The 13,296-nt window shown below is 41.2% G+C and overlaps 1 protein-coding gene across 1 annotated transcript; it reads left to right on the forward strand.

Moving 5' to 3' along the window:
• The first annotated feature begins 370 nt into the window (after positions 1-370).
• LOC116666876 (disintegrin and metalloproteinase domain-containing protein 20-like) lies at positions 371-2,587 on the forward strand. The gene is made up of 2 exons (XM_032490547.1): positions 371-950; positions 1,278-2,587. Exons 1-2 carry the CDS (start codon positions 371-373, stop codon positions 2,585-2,587), a joined length of 1,890 nt encoding a protein of 629 aa, XP_032346438.1.
• Positions 2,588-13,296: the final 10,709 nt, after the last annotated feature.

Genomic DNA, 13,296 nt, shown 5'->3' on the forward strand with positions numbered 1-13,296 from the left:
AAGGAAAATCAAATCTTGTCATTTAGGGGCAACAGATGGTGGACACTGAAGGGTTTTACAGAGCATTGGGGAAGCATTAATTTACATTACATACTGGCCCAGTCACCTCCCATTTCCATGCCAGCACTCACAGACACAGCCTTCCCACTTTTCCAAGTTCAGCCCTGGCTGAGTTAATATCCAGACCCCACCCACTGCCACACCTGTTGACTGTTACCTAACTATGGTAGGAGACCCACCCAGGGGTAAGTGCTGGCAGGCCCAGGCGGGCTTTGTTCATTGTCAGTGTCCCCTTGACCGGAGGTGGCCACAACAGATGGGTCAGACCTGGCTTCTCTGGGATCCTCTTTTCACCTGTTCTCATTGACAGATGTCCCTCAACAGGGGCACAAAGCTGGCAGAGAGCCAGGTCACTCGGAGGACAGCCCTCTTGCTGCTTGGATTCTGGGCCATGCTGGCTCCAGTCCAGTGTTCTCAAGGCCATCCCTCATGGCGCTACATCTCCTCGGAGGTGGTGATACCCAGGAAGGAGCTCCACCACGGCAAGGGCGTTCAGATGCCAGGATGGCTCTCCTACAGCCTGTACTTCGGGGGCCAGAGGCACGTTATGCACATGAAGAGCAAGAACATCTTTTGGCCTGGACAGCTGCTGCTGCTGACTCAGGACGAGCAAGGCGCCTTGCAGATGGACTTCCCCTTCATCCCTTCAGACTGTTACCACCTCGGCTACGTGGAGGGGATTCCTTTCTCCATGGTCACTGTGGACACGTGCTATGGGGGTCTTGAAGGTATTATGAAGCTGGATGACCTTGCCTATGAAATAAAACCCCTCAGGTATTCTAAAACATTTGAACATGTGGTTTCTCAGATAGTGGCAGACGCCGATACAATGGGACCTGTGCATAGACTGAAAGACAGGCAGAATGGGGACCCCCTGTTCCCTGAAGCTGGTATCAGTGAAGCCCGCCACCATTATTTGAATTCTAGGTACTTTGCCCCGCATATAGGAGTTATCAGAGGATTTGCTCAATTTTCCAATACAATGTATCGTGTATTCCAAAATGTAACACGGTGTGTAAACTACATGTTACATATGGCTAACTTAATGGACTCCATGTATGCAGGTCTTAACATAAGGTACTTTGTCACTGCAGTCCTAGTATATAATGTGAGAGATCCAACAACTATGAATGATTATCGTGTGTATGAAAGCCCATATGCTGTGTATCACAGAACTAACCTTAGACCAACTGTCAGACCCGTTTCATCCTTCATAGTGATTAAACATGGACCCGCGTCCTTTGACCCACCACTGTATCGTACATGCAATATGCATGACATACTCTTTGTTGGTTACCTAGGCAGACATCACTTAATGGTAAGTATCTTAGCAGCCCGGTACACTGGGAGAAGTTTTGGTCTGTATTTTGATTCTGAAGATTGCACTTGCATGAGAAGGACCGTCTGCATTATGTCACCCTACGCTGCTTTGACAGACGCCTTCAGTGACTGCTCCATCATACACTGGCGGAACATAGTGAAAACTCAAGGCCATTGTATATTTGACACGGTTTGGAAGACATTTAATGCAAGCCTGATAAATGTACGTTGTGGAAACTCTGTAGTGGAGGGTTCAGAGAGATGTGACTGTGGCTCCTTAAAGCAGTGTTATAGCAACACATGCTGTAACACTGACTGTTCCCTTAAGAGAGGATCTGTTTGTGATAAAGAAATGTGCTGTACAAACTGTACGTACGCTACGCCTGGAACGCTGTGCAGACCAATCCAAAATATATGTGACCTCCCCGAGTACTGCCCTGGGGGTACTTACCTATGCCCCCAGAACTTTTATCTGCAAGATGGAACCCCCTGTACCGAGGAGGGCTACTGCTATCATGGAAACTGCACTGACCGCACCATGCACTGCCAAGAGATCTTTGGAAGACACGCTGTGAATGCCGACGACAGCTGCTATACAATAAATACAAAGGCCACTCGATTTGGACACTGTTCAAGAAGAGCTCCTCTAATGACTTTTAACCCTTGTCAGAATGCAGACATAAAGTGTGGAAGGCTGCAGTGCGGCAACGTCACACACCTTCCCCGGCTGCCAGACCACGCCTCGTTCCATCAGTCAAAGATCTCACAGGTGTGGTGCTGGGGATTAGACACACACATAGCAACAGGGATAAATGATGTTGGTCATGTGAGAAACGGTACCCCCTGTGCCCCTGGAAAGTTCTGTGAGAATAACTTCTGCAATGCTTCTATAGCTGCGATAACATATGACTGTAACCCTGAGAAATGCAGTTTTAGAGGAATTTGCAACAACAGAAGGAATTGCCATTGCCATGTAGGCTGGGACCCTCCATATTGTGCAGATAAAGGTGCTGGAGGGAGCCAAGACAGCGGATCCCCACCAAGAATGATGCGGTCAGTAAAACAAAGCCAAGAATCAGTGGTATATTTGAGAGTGGTCTTCGGTCGCATCTATGCCTTCATAGCTGCTCTCCTCTTGGGCGTAGCCACAAATGTAAAAGTTATCAAGACCTCCACAGTTCATGAAGCGACAACAGGTGCAAAATAAATTATAAACCAGCCTGCCAACCCCTGTACAGCCAGAGGCAATATAGAAGTAAGATCTCTGATAAAATCTGTAATGGGATGGCAAAGATGATTTTCACATTCCAGAACCCTCCAAGAGACACTGGAGGACTTCCACACATCAGGGGTGGTGAAGAGGCATTGACGTTCTCATCTCAGGACTCTTTGATAGGCCGTTGATCAGCCCTGTGAAATAAATCTTGAAAAATCATCTGTTTCTGTCCTCTGATATTTCATAAACTCTCAGAGGGAGTATCAAGCCTGAGACTTTGGCCAGCAGAGGAGATGGGGGTCGGCAGCTGGGTCCTGACCTGAGTTTGCCGCTCCCACTATTAACAAAAGTTGCCATGGGCGGCTTTAGGCACAGACTCATGACATGTCTCTAAATTAGTGCTCCTGAACACTGGGGTTTTCCTCTTCCTCTAGGTGATCTCTCCTTCTCTAAACCCAGAATGGGTCCAGGGAAATAGAGGGAGGGCTGCTCCCAAGCAGCTTCGTCTGTCCCCTTCCGGTGGGCTGTGGGCTGTGGGCTGTGGGGTGAGAGAGATGTGGGCTCAACTCGCATCTAGTGTAAACTAGGACACCCGGGAGACCTAATTTCCCAAAGTGGGGCACTGGGATCCGGAGGTGGAATGTTGCGTTGGACGAAATTCCATCAGAAAACTAAGTAGATGTGCTTATCGAGGACTCCAGCATCCAGGGGAACTCTGTGAATGTGACTTTCTCCCTCCCCGCACCTACATTTCAACGCACTTTCAGTGAACTTGAACTGAGGAATTAGTGGTGAGTAACAGACAGCAGTCTTCAGCTCACCCTGCCGGGGCGCAAAACCAGTCTCCTTCTGTATCCAAACAACGTTGAGTGAACTATTATTTTACAATGTGAAGCAAAATTAGTACAATAAAATGTGTAAGTAGTAAGAAAGCATTTTTATTATAAATTAACCTTTAAAATTATGTAGACCATTCCCCATGCCATACAGGTACGTAGCAGGGAATTCAAAGGACAGAAACTCCCAGCAAACTAAGAACGTAGCACTTCCCGCATTATCCACAGAAACTCCCTTTTGGTCTGTTGTAACATTTGTTTTCAGGGTTTCCTTAAATGTGTACACTTAAAGCGGTCCTGCCTCTATGCACGCTGTTTTGAAACCCTAACCTCTTGTCTCCAAATTCATCGTACTGTCCTATTGTTAGAGCAGGCAGGTAGCTAGATAGGAGCAGAGAAGTGGGGAGATGTGCAAATGGCAGAAAACCACACATCTTGTAAACCGTGGGGGTCCTGGGACAGACCAAGAAAAATAGGATCCTCTGGACAGATTGAAAAATAAAATGCCTTCTGGGTTGATAAGCGTCCTGGAGGCAGAAGGGTGGGACAGGACAGGAATCCCCGCCATCCGATTGTAACCTTTCGATCATTAGGATTTCCATACAAGTGTAACTTTTTGTTTATGATACCCCCATCCAAGTGTAACATTTTGTTCACTATGACCTCATCCAACTTGCCAGTCAAGGCGAATAAGGAGGAAAACTGCCTCCTCCCCACCTGGGAAGGTGGAGCCGGGATGCAGGTCAGGAAGGATGGCCCCAAACCCCTCCCCACTGAGGAATATTCTTCCCGTTCCTTTTCACACTCATATACTGACCTTGCCAAGGAAACTCAGAGCAGCCACCCACCTGGGTCTGCCTGCTCTTTCCTCGACAGTGTGCCATCTGTCCTTGAATCCTTGCTTTGCTTTCTTAACCCTGTGTCTTGTCTTGAATTCTTCCTGCAGCAAGACAAGAACCTCTCAACCCCCAACACTATCTTTGAACTGCCTACCAACTTCCAGCTTTCAGTCTGCATTTAAGGTACTCCAGTCCATTTGTTCAAGCAGCCGGATAGCTCGATGTAAGCAGAGAAAGGGGAACGTGTACCAAATGGCAGGAATCCTTACGTTTTGTGAACAACGGGCGTCCTGCGACAAACAAAGAAAAGTAGGAGCTTCCGGACTGATAAAATACCACACGCTTCGGGTTGACAAATCCCCTGGAGGCAGACAAAGAAAGGTGGGAGAAGGCTGGAACTGTGTGCATCTGAATGTAACGTTTTGCTCATTATGCTCTTGCTACAATAAAACTGGCCCTGCAGATGAGAAGTACCCATCATGCACTGATATCATGACATTGCAGTCAAGACTAAAGAAGGACAAAAATTCCTCCTGCCTTGGGAGGGTGGAGCTGGAATGAAAATCAAGAACTACAACCACAACCTCTCCCTTCCCAGTGAACATCCTGCCCATTCACTTTTAAACACCGTATCAACAGCTTGCCAAACACTCAGCGCAGCTACTCACCCAGGACAGCCCATCTCCCTTGGAGAGAAGACTGTCGCTGAGTAATAAGCCCCCACTTTACTTTCTTGACGTCCAGGTCTCATCTCTGAATTCTCCCCATGACGAGCCACAAACCTACTCTGACAACCCGGTGCTGTGCTGCTGTCAGCGTATTCCATTCTTGACGGGTGGCTATTAATGAGAAATTTCAATGAGAGGCCAGATGAATTAAACACCCACCTAATCTCACACCCTCTGCTGTGAATTGTTTGTTGACGCAGCGTCACCCTCCTCGCACCTTTTACTGGCCTCCTTCCTGCAGCCAAACTGCAGGCTTCCCCACGTGGCCTGGGGGGTCTCTGTACAAGGGGTCAGTGCTCCTCTCCCTGGGGCTCGTCTGCATTCCAAGTTCAGTGCTTGATGCGCACCCGCTCTTGATCTCTTTGAATCTCTTTCTGTTGTCCCTTTGTCTTCCCTTTCTGACTTCTGGTTCTCCTATCATGGCTCCTATGGCTCCTATGGCTCATAGTTTCTGACTGAAGTCCTGAGGTGGTGCCTAAAATCTATGGGGGTTCTGGGTAATGTGACTGTCCTGCGGAGAGGAGCGACCCCAGTGGTCCCTAAGAAGCACGGCCCGGTCAGATCCCTGTGCTCCCCCCAGGGGCTGAGGCGCTTCAGCCCGGGTTCCCGCGTGTGTGCGGGAAGCTCTCCTTCAGGGCGCAGGCTCCCAGGGGCTCAGGCGGGAGTCCGGGCCTTTTCTCCTCAGGAGGCAGTGCTTTCAGCGTTTGACCTAACCTTCCCGCACTACGGGGCGCTGTGCTTAGGTCTGCTTTTCTTTCTCTTCCCTTTGAACCTCATTTATTTAACATTCATTTGTTTAAAATTTAATTGCGGTATCATTGATGTGTAACATCGCATGTGTCAGTGTGCAAAGGGGTGATTTCATACATTGACACCTTGTAATGTGATGCCCACCAGAGCGTTACCCAGCACCTCCAGCAGCTCCTACAATTACCATTTCATTTTGTGGTGATAAACTTAAACTCTAGTTCCTTGGAAAGGTTGAAGTTTGTAATACAGCAGTGTCGACTATACTTGCGCGCCGTGCGTTAGATCTCCAGCACTAACTTACTCCGCTGCTGGTTGTACGCTGCGCCCTAAGAACGTATGTCCTCAATTCCCCCACCCCCTGACCCCTGTTAGTCACCAGTCTACTCTGCTTTGACATTTTCTCTTTTTAAGATTCCTCATGTCACTGACGTCGGACACTGCTGTCTTCCTCCTCACATCTGGGGCGAGTCTTGTCATGCCTTGTCTTCTCGATGGCAGCCAACCAAGTGTGAGCTGACATCTGCCCTCCTCCCTCCCTCCCTCCCTCCCTCCCTCCTTGCCTGCCTTTCTTTCTTCCTTCCTCCCTTTATGGATTTAAGTTGCAGCTTTCTGATGACTAGTTACATGGAGCAGCTTTTTATGCACTCGTCGGCCTTATGGATGACTTCTTTGGAACGTGCCCATTCAGTTTCTCTGCCCTTTTCATAGTTTATTTTTTTGTTCTTGAGTTGAATGAGCCTTTTATAGAACTTTGATATTAATGCCTTGTCTGAATCACAGTTTACAAATAGTTTCTCCTGTTCCACAGGCTAACTTTTCATATTTTTATTGTTCCTTTGGCATTGGCGAAGCTTTTGAGTTTGATATAGCTTCATGTGATCCTTTGGGCTTTAGTTGCCTTTGCTTTTGGTGTCGTATCTAAACAAATATTGGCAAGGCCACTGTCCAGGAGTTCCTTCCCTAGATTGTGTTCTAGGATTTTTATGGGATCAGGTCTTACGTTCAAGTCTTTAATACATTTGAGTTAATTTTTTTGTGAGTGATGTAAGTAGGGGTCCAATTAATTTTATCTGCACATAGTTATCTGGTTAGCTCAACCCCCCGTGTTGAAGAAACTATTCCTTCCCCGTGGATGGTTCTGGGTTCCCCTGATAAATGTCGCTTGACTGTATTCATGAGGGCTTGTTTCTGGGCTCTCTCTTCTGACCCATTGGTCTGTATTTCAATGTCTGTGTCAGCACCATACAGTGTTAGTTCCTGTAGCTTGGTCATACAGATTGAAGCCAGTAAGGCAAAGCCTCTGGCTTTCTTCTTTGTCATGATTACATTGACCATTTGGGGTTGTTTTTTTGTTTTGGTTTTTTTTTTTTTTTTGGTTTTTTTTTTTTTTTTGGTTCTGTACAAATCTGAGGGGAATTTGTTCAATTTCTGTTTTTAAGAAAAGCCATTGGAAATTTGGCAAGGGTTGCATTGCATGTCTCAATTACTGTGTAGTATGAACATCTTAATAATGTGAATTCTTCCAGTCCATGTGCACAGAAGGTCGTCTCACTTATTTGTGTCTTCAATTTCTTTCACGGATGTCTATTAGTATTTTAGTGTTCAGATCTTTCATGTACTTTGGTAACTTTATTCCTAGGAATTTTATTCTTTTCGATGAAATTGTAAAATGCTGTTTTCTTATTTTTTAGTTCTGAAGGATTGCTGTGAGCATATAGAAACACAGTTGATGTTGTATATTAAGTTTATATTCTACAACTTTCCTGAAATTGTTTATTCATTCACAACTATTTGTGAATGAATTATTGTCATTCACAATGTTTTGATGGGTTCTTCATGGTTTTCTATAAATAATATCATGTCTTCTGCAAATAAACTCAGTTTTACTTATTTCTTTCTGATTTGTATATATGTTATTTTCCTTGCCTACGTACTCTGGCTAAAATTTTCAGTGCCATGTGGAATACGAGTGATGAGAGTGTGCATTTTTGTCCTGTCCCTGATTTTCAAAGAAACGGTTTTAGATGTGGAGAATAAAGTTACCTTTTCGTTTATCAACTGTGCCTTGCTTATGCTGAGAAATACTTCCTCTTTACCCATTTTTAAAGAATGTTTACCATGAATTGATGTTGAGTTTTCTCAAAAAAATTTTTTTCTACATCTGTTTAGAGGATCATATGGAATCACCATCACTGGAATAAATTCCACTTGATAAAAGTGTTTGGTCTGCCTAATAGTTTTTTGACTTTGGTTTGCTTAGAATTCACGCATCCATATTCATCAGTGTATTTGCTTGTACTTTCCTTTTTTCTCTAGTTGTGTCCTTCGTGGTTTTGATATCAGGATAACGCTGGCCTCATCAAATTGGTATCAAAAAAATTCCCTCTTCTTCTAGTTTTGGAAGAGTTCATAAAAGATGGGTATTCACTCTTTTTAAGCTATTGGGTAGAATTCATTAGTCAGGCCATCTGGTCCTAAAATTTTCTTTTGTCTTAATGTTTTTGATCACTGATTCAACCTTCTCACTCATTATTGGTCTTTTGGGGATTTTCCTTTTTTTAATGATTCAATCTCGGTTGATCCAAGAGTCAAAAAACTTATCCATTTTGGTGGGAGGGAGCAGTTATCCACTCTGTTGGAGAATAATTGTGCATAGTGGTGTCTCACGATCTCTTGTATATCTGTGGTATATGTTGTAGCATCTCTTCTTTTGTGTCTAATTTTATTTATTTTGAGCCTTCTCTCTTGGTGAGTCTACTTGAAGATTTGTCTGTTTTCATTTTGAGCTTTTCTGTTGTCTTTTTAGTGTGTATTTCATTTCTATCAACTGAAATCTTTGTTATTTCCTGTCTTCTATTAACCTTGTTCTTAGTTTTCTCTCCTCTTCCTAGGCTTTGATGTGTAAAATTACTTTGTTTATTGGAGATCTTTCCTGTTTCTTTTTTTTAACACTTTTTATTGATTCATAATCATTTTACAATGTTGTGTCAAATTCCAGTATAGAACACAATTTTTCAGTTATACATGAACATATATATATTCCTTGTCACATTTTTTTCTCTGTGAGCTACCATAAGATCTTGTACGTATTTCCCTGTGCTATACAGTATAATCTCATTTATCTATTCTACAATTTTGACCTGTTTCTTAAAATAAATACTTACTGTCATGAATTTCCCTCTAAGAAATGTTTTTGCTAAGTCCCATATTTTGGAATACTGAACGTTCATATTTATTTGCCTCTAGATTTTTAATTTTTACTTTTTTTTATAGGAGTATTGTCAGTTTGCAATGTTTTGTCAATTTCTGGTGTACAGCACAATGTTTAATCACACATGAATATACATATATTCATTTTGATATTCTTTTTTCACCATAAGCTACTACAAGATATTGTATATAGTTCCCTGTGCTGTACAGTATAAACTTGTTTGTCTATTTTATATATACCAGTCAGTATCTGTAAATCTCAAACTCCTGATTTATCCCTTCCCATCCCCTTTTATCCTGGTAACAATAGGTTTGTTTTCCATGTCTGCGAGTTTGTTTCTGTTTCATAAATAAGTCCATTTGCCTTTTTTTTTTTAGATTCCTCATATGAGTGGTATCATATTGTATTTTTCTTTCTCTTTCTGGCTTTCTTCACTTAGAATGACATTCCCCAGGTTCATCCATGCTGCTGCAAATGGCATTATTTTATTCTTTTTATGGCTGAGTAATGTTCCATGGTATAAATATACCACAACTGCTTTATCAAATCCCCTGTCTATGGACATTTATGTTGTTTCCATGTTTTGGCTATTGTAAGTAGTGCTGCTATGAACATTGGGATGCAGTTGTCTTTTTAAATTAAGGTTCCCTCTGGATATATGCCCAGGAATGGGATTGCTGGATCATATGTTAAGGCTATTTTTAGTCTTTTGAGGAATCTCCGTACTGTTTTCCACAGTGGCTGCAGCAAACTGCATTCCCACCCACAGTCTATGAGGGTTCCTTCTTCTCCATATCCTCTCCAGTATTTATCATTTGTGGCCTTTTGAATGACGGTCATTCTAACTGGTGTGAGGTGATACATGATTGTAGTTTTCATTTGCATTTCTCTGATAAGTAGCGATATTGAGCATTTTATCATCTGCCTATTGGCCATTTGCATGTCTTTATTGGGGAATTGCTTGTTTATGTCTTCTGCTCAGTTTTTGGATTGGGTTGTTTGTTTTTTCCTTATTAAGTTGTATGAGCGTTTGTCAGTCTCATCTTTTGCAAATATTTCCTCCCATTCCATAGGTTGTCATTTTGTTTTGCTGATGTTTTCCTTTGCTGTGCAAAACCTTGTAAGTTTAATTCAATCCCATTTGTTTATTTTTGCTTTTATTTCTGTTGCCTGGGTAGACTACCTTAGGGCAACATTACTGAGGTGTATGTCAGACAATGTTTTGCCTATGCTTTCTAATAGGAAGTTTATTGTGTCTTGTCTTATGTTTAATTCTTTAATCCATTTTGAGTTTATTTTTGTGTGTGGTATGAGGGAGTGTTCTACCTTCACTGATTTTCATGCTGCTGTCCAGTTTTCCCAACACCATTTGCTGAAGAGACTGTCTTTATTCCATTGTATATTCTTGCCTCCTTTGTCAAAGATTAGTTGACCAAAAGTTTATGGGTTCATTTCTGGGCTCTCTATACTGTTCCATTGAGTCATATGCCTGTTTTTGTACCAATGCCATGCTGTTTTGATTACTGTAGCTCTGTAGTATTGTCTGAAGTCTGAGAGGGTAATTCCTCCAGCTTCACTTTTTTGTACATCAGTAATGCTTTGGCAATTCTGGGTCTTTTGTGACTCCATATAAATTTTAATATGATTTGTTCTATTTCTGTGAAAAAATGTTGTTGGTAATTTGATAGGGATTGCATTAGCTCCTGGACTCTGGGGGTCTTGGGTGAGGTGGGGACTGGAATGAGTTGGGGTAGGGGTGAGACTGGGCATTCAGCCTAGGAAGCCATCAGGGTCATATTTTTTTCTCTCTCTTTTCTGTCTTCTTTGACCCACTGACTCTTTAGTAGCATGTGTTGTAATCTCAAATATTTGTCAGTTTTCTAATTTTATTTTCATAATTGATTTCTAGTTTTATATCTAGGGTCAGAAAAAAATGCTTAATGAAATTTCAATCTTCTTAAATTTATTGAGGCTCATTTTGTAAACTTACATACAATTATTCATCCTGGAGAATGTTCCATGTGTGCCTGAGAAGAATGTGCATTCTCCTGTTTTCAGGTGGAATGTTCTGTAAGGATCTGGAAAGTCGCTGGTCTCATGTGTAGTTTAAGAGCATTATTTCTTTATTGGTTTTTCTGTCTGGATAATCTATTCTTCAAGGTGTGATATTAAAGTTTCCTACTGTTATTACACTGTTGCCCATTTCCCATTAGAGGTCTGTTAATATTTGCTTAATATTTATGTGCCCCTATGTTAGGTGCATAAGTACTTACAAATGTTATATCCTATTCTTGGGTTGACCCTTTTTCATTATGTGCTAACCTCCTTTGTCTTTCGTTTCAGGTTTAGGCTTAAAGCTTTTTTTTTTTTTTTTTTTTTTGTCTGCTACAAAGATAACTTTTCCTGTTTTCTTGTGTTTTCCATTTGCGTGGAGTATCTTTTTCCATTACTTGACTTTTAACTTGTGTGCATCCTTAGAACTCAACTCAAACTTTTATTGGTAGGGTATCGCCAAGACTTCCATTTATTCTGCTACTCAGTATCTTTTTTTTCACAGAGTTTATTTCTTTTTTTCAACTGAAGTATAGTTGATTTACAATGTGATGTTAGTTTGAAGTGTACAACAAAGTGATTCAGAATATGTATATATATTTGTGTATAATGTATATATATTAAAAATCTCTTCCGTTATGGATAATGGTTTTTTAAAAGATACTGAATATAGTTTCCTGTGCTATACAGCATTTGCTTGTTTTGTTAAATTTATTTTCTATATAGTAGTGTGTATTTGTTAATTCCAAACTCCTAGTTTATCTCTTTCCCCCTCTCCTTTCCACTTTGTTAGCTCTAGTTTGTTTTCTATGTCTGTGTACCATGAAATATCCTTTGATGTGAATTTAGCCCATGCAAATTAAAGGAGTCAGGGATAACTACAAATTTGCACTGCTGTCTTGTTCATTATTTTCTGGCTCTTTCATACCGCCTCTGTTGCTATCTTCTTTTACTCTCTTCTTTTGGGATTTGAAGATTTTTATGTAGTTGTATGTTTGATTCTTTACTCTTTATCTTCTTTCCGTGTATCGATTACAGGTTTTTGCTCTGTGGTTACAGTGTGGCTGTTATAAAACAACTAACAGTCTACCTTAACATGATAACTTCTTAAATTTGAATGCATTCTAGAGCTATTCATTTTTATTCTCTCTCTAACATTTTATGTTTCTGATTTCACAACTGACATCTTTTCATCTTGTGTAGTCCTTTGTAATTTATGCAGTTATTGTTCATTTTACCACTTTAGTCTACAACCCCCATGCTAGATTTATAAGTGATTTACTCATCACCATTACAACAGTAGAGAAATCTGAATTTTACTATACATTTTCCTTTGTTGATGAGGTGTATACATTCATACGTTTTCCTGTTACTAATTAGCACCCTTTTACTTTGGCATGAACATTTTCTCTAAGAGTTCTTGCAGGGTTGCTCTAGTGTTGATGACGTCTTTCAGCTTTTGCTTGTCTCCAAACCTCTTACCTTGCCTTCAAATCTGAAGGACTACTTTGCTGGGTAGAGTATTGTTGGTTGGGAGGGTTTTCTTTTTCTTTCATCACTTTGAATATATCATGCCATTCCCTTCAAACCCTCAAAGTTTCTGCTAAATAGTCTGATTGTCTTATGGGGTTTCCTTTGTACATAACAAATCACATTTCCCTTCTTGCTTTTGCAGTTTTCTGCTTGCTTTAAATTTTGATAATTTAATTATAATTTGCTTTGGTGAAGGTCTCTTTAGAGTCATATTATTTCAAACTCCCTTGGCTTCCTGGATCTAGGTAGTACATTCTTTCTCCGTGTTAGAAATGTGTTCAGCTATTAAAAAATATCCTTCTGCCCTCTTCCCCTTCTTTTCTTCTAAAACCTGTATAATCTGCATATTACTCCACTTGATGATGTCTCATATATCCCTCTAGCAATATTTACTATTTTATTTTTTTTTCCACCATTGATTGAATACAGTTCGTTGCCTTGACTTTGAGTTCATTGATTCTTTCTTCTGTTTCATCTAATGTGCCCTTAAACCTCTCTATTGAATTTTTCAGTACTGTTACGGTATTCTATAGCTCTGTAGTTTCTCTTTGGTACTTTCTTCTATTTTCTCTCTTTTTTGAAATCCTCACTTTGTTCATACATTTTTCTCCTGACCTCAGTGAGCATCTTTATGACTCTCATTTGGAACGTAAATCTCTGATCTCCATTTTTTTGGAGCTATGTCTGGACTTTTATCCTGATTTGTCTTTTCTTTGGTACACAGTCCTCTGTTTCTTTATTTTCCTTGACT

The sequence above is a fragment of the Camelus ferus genome, chromosome 11 (genome assembly GCF_009834535.1).
Source record: "Camelus ferus isolate YT-003-E chromosome 11, BCGSAC_Cfer_1.0, whole genome shotgun sequence".
Classification (NCBI taxonomy): domain Eukaryota; kingdom Metazoa; phylum Chordata; class Mammalia; order Artiodactyla; family Camelidae; genus Camelus; species Camelus ferus.

Coding starts and splice junctions, on each gene's coding strand:
- LOC116666876 (XM_032490547.1), top strand. CDS start 371: ATGTCCCTCAACAGGGGCACAAAGCTGGCAGAGAGCCAGGTCACTCGG. Junction 951..1,277: donor CCCCCTGTTCCCTGAAGCTG/GTATCAGTGAAG, acceptor CATCCTTCATAG/TGATTAAACATGGACCCGCG.